This window comes from Poecilia formosa, unplaced genomic scaffold (genome assembly GCF_000485575.1).
Source record: "Poecilia formosa unplaced genomic scaffold, Poecilia_formosa-5.1.2 Scaffold489, whole genome shotgun sequence".
Lineage (NCBI taxonomy): Eukaryota > Metazoa > Chordata > Actinopteri > Cyprinodontiformes > Poeciliidae > Poecilia > Poecilia formosa.
In genome coordinates, this window is record NW_006800428.1 from 55,870 (window position 1) to 66,611 (window position 10,742).

At 39.2% G+C, this 10,742-nt stretch overlaps 1 protein-coding gene across 3 annotated transcripts in view; it reads right to left on the bottom strand.

Annotated features, from left to right (window-relative positions):
• st8sia3 (ST8 alpha-N-acetyl-neuraminide alpha-2,8-sialyltransferase 3) overlaps positions 1 to 7,005 on the bottom strand; it is a 14,576-nt gene extending 7,571 nt beyond the window's left edge. For 2 of the 3 annotated variants that reach the window (XM_016664480.1, XM_016664479.1), the window contains exons 1-4: positions 6,158 to 7,005; positions 4,064 to 4,093; positions 1,864 to 1,983; positions 613 to 1,170 (exon numbers count right to left, since the gene is read on the bottom strand). In XM_016664480.1, the coding sequence (XP_016519966.1) occupies positions 613 to 1,170; positions 1,864 to 1,983; positions 4,064 to 4,093; positions 6,158 to 6,414 (965 nt within the window). In that variant the 5' untranslated portion in view covers positions 6,415 to 7,005. The remainder of the gene's footprint in view (positions 1 to 612; positions 1,171 to 1,863; positions 1,984 to 4,063; positions 4,094 to 6,157) is intronic. The other variant, XM_007578698.2, reaches the window with a different exon arrangement.
• Positions 7,006 to 10,742: the final 3,737 nt, after the last annotated feature.

The following is a 10,742-nucleotide window of genomic DNA, read 5'->3' on the forward strand; positions in this document are numbered from 1 at the left end:
AAGGGGCTATACCAACATGGTGTTTAGAAGACGCTAATGCTAAGGGGCTATACCAACATGGTGTTTAGAAGACGCTAATGCTAAGGTGCTATACCAACATGGTGTTCAAATAGTTGAATATTTATCAACAGCCAATAAACTTCAACACAGACGTCAAACTTTAATCACCTGAAACTTTACAAAACAGCCATGTAAATTCCAGCTTTAGAGTTTATTCGTAAAAATTAATTTAGTGAAAGCTAAGTGTGCTAAATGTTTTCACAGTTAGCTAAAGCCCTGAATAAAATTTAGCTCCACTACTAGCGCATTAGCGGATTAGCAGAAATGTGCCCACTGCTCTAAAGCATCAGAACAGGACATGTGAGAAAAACATCAGTATTTAGTTGTTTTTGTTTATCAGTGTACTTGTAATTTTTGTCTGAATATTAAAGTTTTAAAGTTTGTGAAACATCTACATCTTGGACAGTAGATCAGAATTTATCCGTAAAGACTAATAAAGGTAGATGCTAAGTGCGCTAAGCGTTTTCAAAGTTAGCTAAAATGAGCTCAGATTAATGAATTGTGCTCACCACTGCATTTAAAGCCGAGTTGCTCTGACAAAGTGTTGCTTACTTGTTGATGTACTGCATGATGTTTCCGGGCCAGGCCAACTGGACCTTCAGCTGGCCTCGATGTTCCACAAAGAAGTCCACCAGCGTCCTGGTCACCGTGGCTGACGTGTGGAAGAAAAACGCCGGGATCCACAGGATGGCTCTGTCCAGCTTCTTCAGGCTCAGGAAGAAGTTGTTCCTGTCCTGCACAGTCAGCAGGTTATTGTAGTATTTCTCCAGGATGCTGGGGTTAAAGGTCGTCATGTTGGTCCGACGCCCAACGTCCTTCTTAAAAATCTCCGTTGGCGCGAAGTTGCATCGGAGGACAAAGTCGTATTTTTCTATCTGGGCCCCGCAGCGCGACCCGGTGAGGATGCCGCTGTTCCCGATGACGGCGCAGATGTTGTAGCGCTTGTTGAGGACGGGCGACACTTCCGGCAGGAGCGACCGGAAGTTCTCGCCGATGGAGTAGACGTACTTGTGGCTGGAATAGTCAAAGTGCATCAGCTGGCCGACTTTGACGGAGTCCCGGGTCAACGTGAAGTTACGGGGGATGTCGATGTGCTGAGAAATCTCCGTCCTGCAAAACGGTGCAGAGACTTTAATGGAAACTGTTGGAAAAGCCAAATTATTTTATATAAAGCAAATCACAATAAAAAGATAGTTTTTATATATATTTGTTACAATTTTTATATAAACGGTCGCCATGTTGTGACACTACAATATGAGTTAAATAATCTGTGAAAAGATGAATCTTCTCCATCTCCTCCCTGAGCTGCTATTGCCATGACCAAAAACAACCAATCAGAGACAGGAGGCGGGTCTTAGCGCTGTCAATCATCCTCATAAATGTGCTGTTAAATGTGCTAACAACTTAACGTTACAGAAGAACTGTTTATCTGCCGTCATCAGTGGCCACACTAACTAGCTTTAGCATTCACAACATGCTATGCTGATGAAGCCTGATTGACAGCACTAAGACCCGCCTCCTGTCTCTGATTGGTTGTTTTTAGTTAGCACTGGGAAAAGGCAGTGAAGTCACACTTTTTCAGATTATCCGTCTCAACAAATTATGTTTAAAACAATAAAAATTGTATCAAATTTACACATTGCAGCTTTAAATAAACATGTTTCATAAAACACTTCCACATCTTTTTCTAAAACTACCCAGTTTTCTGTAACTTTGGGTTTTTTCTGCCGCTGTGAACTTCAGCGGCTGTCCACATGCTGAGGCCGTTTCCTGATGCGCCTCAGAGCTAAAAGCCTGTCGTACCTCAGCTGAGTGAAAGCTGTGCTGTTGTGCCTCCATTTAGAGGCGTTCTGCAGATCCTCGGTCAGCGCGCTGGACAGAGGAATGAAGTCTGGGTCCAGGTACTTCATGGCCAGCTGGGAGCTGCGCAGAGCAAACCAGTTGGGTTTAAACTGGGTTTTCCTCAGCTGGTTCATTTCAACACGTTTTCAGAAGCAGCTTAGCTCGTCTGCATGCAGACGCAGTGGAAACACTCAACACTTTTAAATGTTTTATAAAGAGCAATAAGCAATAATCAGACAGGTTGATAATTTAAACCAATCATGAATATTTAGCCATCAAAGACAACAAGCAACAACTGTTTGATTTAATAAACAGTCAAATGCAGGAAGATTAATTTCAAACATGGATAATAAAATATTTCTCCTGTTCCAGTTAACCTTTACACTGTAAAAACACAAAATCGTACAAAGTATTAGTATCTAGTTTTTAAGCAAATATCTTAGCACACTTGAAATAACACAAAACCAACTGAAGAGTAACTTTTTACTCGGCTAAAAGGTTACTTTTAATTTAGTTTTTGTCTTATTTGCACTAGAAACTAGACAGAAATACTTGGTAAGATTTTGTGTTTTTGCAGTGTAACTCAGTAAAACCTGTCTGATTACCTGCTTATATCTCTTAAAGGGCCAGAAGCACATTCTGCATTAAAATGTTATAATAAGATGAATTATGACAGAATTAGACATAAAAATGTTATTAATTTGTTGGTTATCAGAATATTGGAGCTAAATTGCTTCTAAAGACGCAGCAACAAACTCGTCGTGTTCCTTCAGAAAACCAGATGCATTAAATCATTTACGCTGTGGGCTCAGTGTAAATGCAGACTCTCAGTCTCTTCTCTGAAATATTCTTATTTATTCAAAGCACAAATAACTTCAAAGTTTTGCTTAGAAGTTAGTAAGAAAGCCAAAAAGTTGCAGCAACGTTGCCCATCTTAACAAGTTAACAGAGAATCTAAATGTTGAATTAATATTATGTTTTTCAGCTTTTATTTAATTTGATCATTTTTAAAGCTTGAAATGTTTTTCCAACATCTTGAAATATTTTAAATTCACTTGTTAAGATGAACAGTTTTTGTAGTAAAAGAAGGTAAACTTAAATTCTCCTTCAGTCAAATCCCTTCATGAGTAAATATGCTGAATTAGTAACTGGTTTAATATTTATTTTTATAGATTTCTAATGAAGCTGATTTTTCATCAATAAAACTATTTGCTTAAAATACAAAATGTTTAAAATATAAGAAAATAGTCTTCATATTATGCTAAGATTTGACACATTTAACTGATTATAAACTAAATAAACAGCTTAAAACAGCTACGCTAGCTAGCTTTGCCGTTTTCCCGCATTTTTCACCAACATTTTTCACCTGAATACGTTTCTTTGAAAAATTAAGTTTTTTAAAAATATTTTTATGGTAAATAGAAAATTTAATTACAAACTATAATGCTAACATGTAGGAACTACATGTTTTCCCACCTTTTTCTTAAGCGCAGTCAGTTAGCATAAGCATGTTAGCATCCACATCTGCACTGGAAAAAGGGATAAAAATGATGCCTAAAAATAGTTCAAAGCTGCTATAATAGCTATGCTAAAGCAGCTTGAAGAATGTAAAACTCTGTTTAATAACTCCAAAAAACAAATCTGGATCCTTTAATACAATATAAAAAGTAATCACATGTCAAATTAGAGAAACAGGAAGTTAAAAGTGTCTTCAGTAACAGAGTCATTCATATTGGCAAACAGATTATTTCAGGCAGAAAGAGGCAGTGCTGAATCAGAAACAGCATGAGATGCTAAAAATTACCAAATTATAGCTCAAAATCAAGAAAATTGTTTTTGTATTTAATGTTAAAGGTTTATAAAAGTGTATTTATTTCATTTTCTTTTACCTACCAACTTTTTTTCATTAATAAGTACATTTTTCGTCTCTTTCCATTGATGCTGTTCCAAAATCAACACCACATGATTAAAAGTGGCCAAGGCAAAGTCAGCGTCTTTGGCTCAACTTTGCTTTGTCTCATCTGTGAAACAAAGTTGTTGCAGTCGGCTGCAGATTTATTTATTTTGTTTTGTTTTTCAGCCAGACGGCCAAACAGAGCTGAAGCAAAAGCTGCTGGTTGTAGGAGGAAGCTAGAGGTAGAAAACATCGCTCTGTATTCACCTCAGGTCAGGTTTACGAGGTGGCCTCTCGCTGCAGCAGAGATGTGAAAAAACAACAACAATACAAAAACATCTGACTTCTCGGCTTCAAACTGACACCAGAGGCTCTAAAATCACATTAGACCTCAGCATGCAGGAGCTGATGTAAATATAAAATAAAATAACTGTTTGATTTAACCAGTCTGGTTCTTTATAAAGCCTGGAGAGCTGCTGGTAAAAATAATAATTATAATAATACATCTGAAGAAATTAAGATGTTTGCACAGTGCTGCAATTTAAATATAGAGCTGCTAATCTGAGTGACAGAAAAGACATTTCGAACTAGCAAAAAAGGTCAAAGGTCAAAAACAACTAGTGATGAGAAAATTCATTAGATACGAACATAAACTGCATAACAGAGTATTTATCCTGAAATGTTTTACCTCATTACTGATTTTATAAATCTATCAAGAAAAAGTGCATTGCTAAAGCACAATGCCAACATATTTAGCATAAGCTAATGCTAAAGCACAATGCCAACATATTTAGCATAAGCTAATGCTAAAGCACAATGCCAACATATTTAGCATAAGCTAATGCTAAAGCACAATTCCAACATATTTAAGGAAAGTGAATGCTAACTCGCTATACCAAAGTGATATTTAGTGGAAGTTGATGCTAAACATGAAACTAATGCTAAGGATAAATTAGTTAGCATGTTTTCAAAGTTAGCAGAAATGTCAAAGTGCTAATCGAAAATTAGCTCTGTTAGCATATTAGCGGATGCTGTGCTATGTCTCATTCTAATAATATAAACATAAAGTTCCTCAGTAGCAACATTTGCCTCTTGACATGCTAACTCTAGCATGTAGTGTAGTGCATCCAAACAGAACCTCTGCTATGCTAATGACCCACCTGTCTCGCCATGACCCTAGGATAGTCGGTTTCAGGCGAACCGACTCTGACTGTTAGTTTGGTTGGATGAGTTAACATTGTGAAATACAGCACTGTGCAAACATTCATATTCTCCCCAGAGGTATCAGTAAAAGCTGTTTGGAGCTGCAGAGGAAAGTCAATAACACCAAAACACTGATGCACAGTTCTGAGCAGAAGTTTTAAAGCATCCCTCACTTCTTTCTGTTTTCTTTGAATTTTCTTTTCAATATTTTAGATATGCTCTATGAAAAATAGACGAGGTCCCACTGCACTGCTGGCATATCTCAGTGCCAGGCCCATGAAACTGTCACTAACAGATAAACATCTAAAAAACATAACATGGTATGCAGCAGCAGAAGTGAAAGCGCTATACCAATGCGATATGTAGCAGAAGCTAATGCTAAAGCTCTGTACCAACATGGTATGTAGTTCTGATACACTAACGCTGTCGGCTCCCTTTGCTCAACAACTTTAAATTTGGTGGTGTTCATTATTACTGTAAAGAAGGATTATTAGCTTTAAACAGGATACTTTGTTTGCTAACTAAACATTTAGCTAGCAAGTTCAGTAGAGAGCAACATATTTAGCTTAAAACAAAACTATTCAGGTTGCATCTACATATTTAGTTGGTAAGCTAATATTTAGCTCCAACTATTTGTTTGAAGCTAATTATTAAACTTGCTAACTAAATATTGTGTTTAAAGCTTCTTATTTAACTTGCTAAATGTTTAGCTAACTAGCTAACTGTTTTGTTTTAAGCTAGATATTTAGCTTTCCCACTAACTACTGAACTTGTTAGCTAAATATTTAGATTGAAGCTACATATTTAGCTTGTAAATAGTTAGCTAACTTACTGCTTTTGTTTTTAACTAAATATAGCTTTAGTGCTAAATATTGAACTTGCTATGTAAATATTTAGATTGAAGCTAACATAGCTTGCTAACTAAATGTTTTTTAAAGCTAAATATTTAGCTTTCTCAGTAAATATCACACTTGTGCAAATCCTATCAGGTGGGAAAATATCTTTATTTGAGCTTTGGAAGGTAAACTAGCAGGAAGTGAGGGATGACTTAAGACTTCTGCACAGACTGAGGATCTGTGAAATGATGAGTCAGGTTTGGTTTTTCAGAGCAGCCAATGGAAACAGAGCAGGCCTGATCAGAACCTCCTCTGGACTCACCGGAACCCCGTGTGGAACATGTACATCCTGGGGCCTCCGTTGGGTCCGTACCGCGGGGGTCCGGGCAGGAAGTCCTTCTTGATGGACACGTAGCTGATGAGCGACAGGATGAGCAGCGCCACGCTGAAGATGATGAGCCCCAGCGCGCTGGCGATGCGCACCATCCTGCCGCGCCGCGGGCAGCCGCCGTCCCGGACCAGAGCCTCAGCGAGCGGCCGGAGAGCGGCGCGCAGCGCGGACAACCAGGCGCGTCGCATCGGCGCGCCGCATCTGCGCACCGCGTCTGCGGCGGAGCTAAAGGCGTTTGTCAGGGGTCCATGTGGGGGTGGAGGGAGGAAGGCTCGGGGTGCGGTGTTACCTCACGGAGGCCGCGCTGGAGACTCCGCAGCTTCACCGACTAGCTGAATGCGTGACGCGTTCACGGCCCGCTCATCCCGCAGGGTGGAAATCCGAGGAGAAGCCGGAGGGTTTCCCCGCATCCATGGCGGCTCAGATCGGGTTCATAATCCTCCTCCAAGGCGCTGAGATCCGGGAGGCAGTGAGAAGATGGATGCTGCTCTTCATCTGCATCCTCCGCGTCGGGCTCCTTCCTCCTCCTCCTCTTCCTCTTCCTCCTCCTGCTGCTGCTGCTACTGGTTCAGGCTGATTAATTAAACTGGTGTCGCTTTAAGGAGAAAGCAGCTCCTGTAAGGCTGTAATCAGATAAACAAGCAGCAGCAACATCCGAGGCGGAGCTCCGGGAGAGAGAGAACAGCATCCCACCGAGCAGAGCCAGCCGAATGTCTCCAGAGACCGAAAATAACTCGGATCCACCTGAACGCAGCTCCAATTACCGCAAAACAGGCAGCAGCGCCAAAAGATACAGCAGCAGCGCCAAAAAATACGCAAAACAGGCAGCAGCGCCACAAAACACCGCAAAAATGGCAGCAGCGCCACAAAACACCGCAAAAATGGCAGCAGCGCCAAAAAATACGCAAAACAGGCAGCAGCGCCACAAAACACCGCAAAACAGGCAGCAGCGCCAAAAACACCGCAAAACAGGCAGCAGCGCCAAAAAATGTGTTTATTTATATACGGGGATTTTCCACAGTTTTTCACCTGCTTGTGATGAGTTTAGCATTTTTAGAGCAGTTGGACCTGGAGGGACATTGAGAAGCAAATGAGACTGGTGACCTCATTTGACCCCAGAATGTTTCCCCACATCATCACCTCTCCACCACCGTGCTCTGCAGCTTTTATCAGGGGTTTGTGCTGATCTGCTGCATCAGCTCCCAAGATTTCTATGCTGGCTAAATATTTAGCTAGCAAGATTAATATTTAGCCTGCTAACTAAATATTTAGTCAGCAGACAAATTATTTAGCATCAGTCTAAACATTTATCTAGTATTGTAAATTTCTAGTTTGCTGACCAAATACTTAGTTAGCAGGCTGATGTGCTAGCTAGCTAATTTAGCTCATCAGCTTGCTAGCTAAATATTTATCTTGCTAGCTAAATATTTAGATACAAACAAATTAGTTATGAGCTAAAAATTTGGTAAAATTCTAAATATTTAGCTTTGGCCAAATATTTAGTTATTAAATATTTATCTTATTTGTCTTGCTAGTTAAATATTTTGCTAGTAAGCTAAATATTTACCTTCAAACTAAATATTTATCTCAACACTAAATAGTCTGAATCAAATTTTAAGCTCATTGCTGAATATTATGTTTGTAAAATAAATATTTAACTTGGAATCTAAATGTTTATCTAACTAAACGAGCTTCAGACTCGTTACAAACTAAATAAATATTTGGATAGAAACTTAAACATGTAGCTTCAAGCAGAATATTATTCAGTTTGGTAAACTAAATACACAGTTTTCTAATTAAATATTTGGTGTTATGCAGGTTAAATGAACCAAGTTATTGCTGTTGTTTTTGCCATTACAGCTGAGTCGGGCGCTGACCGGTCAACCTGTGAATTTGATCACCTGGTGGATATTTTCCCATGATTCCCTGGGAAGTGAGAATCGTGTTGTTAAATTTTCACTCAGTTTTTCCTCTTCGTTTGATGAATAATAAAAGTTGAGAACAAACAGAGCAGACGCATCATTTCCCTTCACGCCGGCGCCTGGAGATGAAACTCAGGAAATAACTGTTGCCTTTGGCCTGGGAGCCAAACTGGGATAAAAAGAATAAATGAGACAGGCTGATGGAAAACACACACACACACACACACACACACACACACGGCTGTCTGCAGGTGAGTGATGTACGGCAGCGCTGCGTCCTCCATCACTACAGTGGACATAACAAAGCACCACATCCGGCCGTTTCCACTCAGCTCATCTCCAGCCTCAGTGATGAGGCGGCCATGATGAATCACGAGACGCGGACGCCGGATTCGTCAGCCTGACCTTGAACATTTGGCCGCAGCTTCGTTAAAACCAGATAATAAATACCTGCTGGACCCAGACTGAGTTATTTTTAGCAGCTTTCTGTCCGTCTGCAGCTTCAAAAGCTAAATCAGAGACAAACTAAAACTAACTGGTGGAGGAAATTCAGGTTGGTCATTTCTGTGAAGCCCAAACACATTTTCACTCAATTAAATTAAAATGTATCTGTCCGAACTGCAAAAACACAAAATGTCACAGAGTATTTTATAATGCAAATATCTTAGCACGCTTAAAATAAGACAAAATAACTTTCAACAAAATATAGGAGATTATTTCTAATCAATAATCACATTGATAAAAACACTGATTGTAAAAACTACTAGTTAAGTGACAATCTGCTATGTAACTAGTCCTTTTGAGTATTATCTCCACGGTAACTAAAGATTTAGTTAAATGTGAAATAGATAAATATTTATTAGGTCTCAGCTCAGATTTAAATATTTACTTTGGCTATAAATACTTAGATACTGAGCTGGTAAATGTTTAGCCTGCTAACTACAAATTTAGTTTATAAATGAATATTTAGCTACTAAATGTTTAACTTGCTAATTAAATACTTAATTTGAAGCTGAATATGTTTTCTTATGGCAGCCTAAACCTAAATTATTACCTTTTGTCTCTAAAAGCAGCTCCTTCTGCAGATCCTCGCTTCATTTGATGTAATATTTACTTTTTGGAGTTTGATTGTTGGTTTATTATTTTGCTCACATCCTGCTTTTATCTGTCTGTTCTTCATTAACTCCAGGCTCAGGAATCAGAACCTGCTGCTGGTTTCACTCATGAGTCCGACTGTAAACAGCATCGATCGGTTCTGACACGAAGCGCCATCGATCGGATCCGTGACGACAGACTGAAGTGGGTCGAGCTCAGACCTCCTGCAGGATCTGATGCATTTCTGCACCAGGAAAGATGCTGAATGTTAATTATAAAATAAAAAGTAAAAGTTTTATTTACCTTAAAGGTGCAGTTGGAAGCAGATTTTGTACGATTTAAAAAAAGACAAATATTGTCCAATACTGATATTGATACCGATGTATCGTGGATCGTTAGAAAATATTTCCAGATATTTTAGTCTGTTTTTTACTTGTCGTCTTAAAGTCGTTCTGAAGTTATTTGCCTTTTTTTCCTCCCTCATAGAGAAAAGACACTTTAAATATGTTAAACAGGATTTAGTGATTATTTTATTTAAAGTGATGAGAGGAATAAAAACTTTAAGAGATTGTGGTGGATGCTCCTACCGCCACATCGTGTCAGTGTTTATTTCTTTATTAGTATAGTTTATAGTTAGTTATTTCATTCAGACATATATTTTCTAATGGTGCACAGTCTAGTTAAAGTCTGTCTGAATGGTTCATTTATATTTGTGTTTTGTTTGAGGTTCTGCTGACAGGAACCGGATCAAACCAACTACTGAAAGACTGAAGGGGGAAACTTCAAGTTGATTTTTATTTAATTTTGTCACTTAAATATTCACTTATTGTTTGTGCTGAGTTAAAGTTAGTTTGCTTCATTTGTTTATAGGACGCTTTAGTTAATTTTGTATTTATTTGTCCTTTTGTTAGGTCAGGTCTCCCTCAGGTGGTAGATTTAGGAACTACACCCTGTTTTTGTGTTCAGTTATGTTTGTTCAGGTAGAGTTCAGGTGACCTCAGTTAATTTGGATCCAAATTTGTTATTTATCCTTTGATTTAAATCTTTATGCTTTGTTAATGATTTTATTTGAAGAATTAAATTGAAACCTTTTTCTGCTTTGAACATTTTTTGTCTTCATTTGAGTTTTGGAGAGAAACGAGGAAACGATTTCTGCAGGTTGTTCTCAACATTCGTCTCCCGATCAAAGCTTCATGTTTGGTCTCATCAACCAAATCCTCCTGGAAACCATCGGGTTAGAGTCCAGAACCTCCAGAACCTCCAGAACCTCCCAGAATCTCCCAGAACCTTCCAGAACCTCCCAGAATCTCCCAGAACCTCCCAGAACCTCCAGAACCTCCAGAACCTCCCAGAACCTCCAGAACCTCCAGAACCTCCAGAACCTCCCAGAACCTCCAGAACCTCCAAAACCTCCAAAACCTCCCAGAACCTCCAGAACCTCCAAAACCTCCCAGAACCTCCAGAACCTCCAAAACCTCCCAGAACCTCCAGAACCTCCA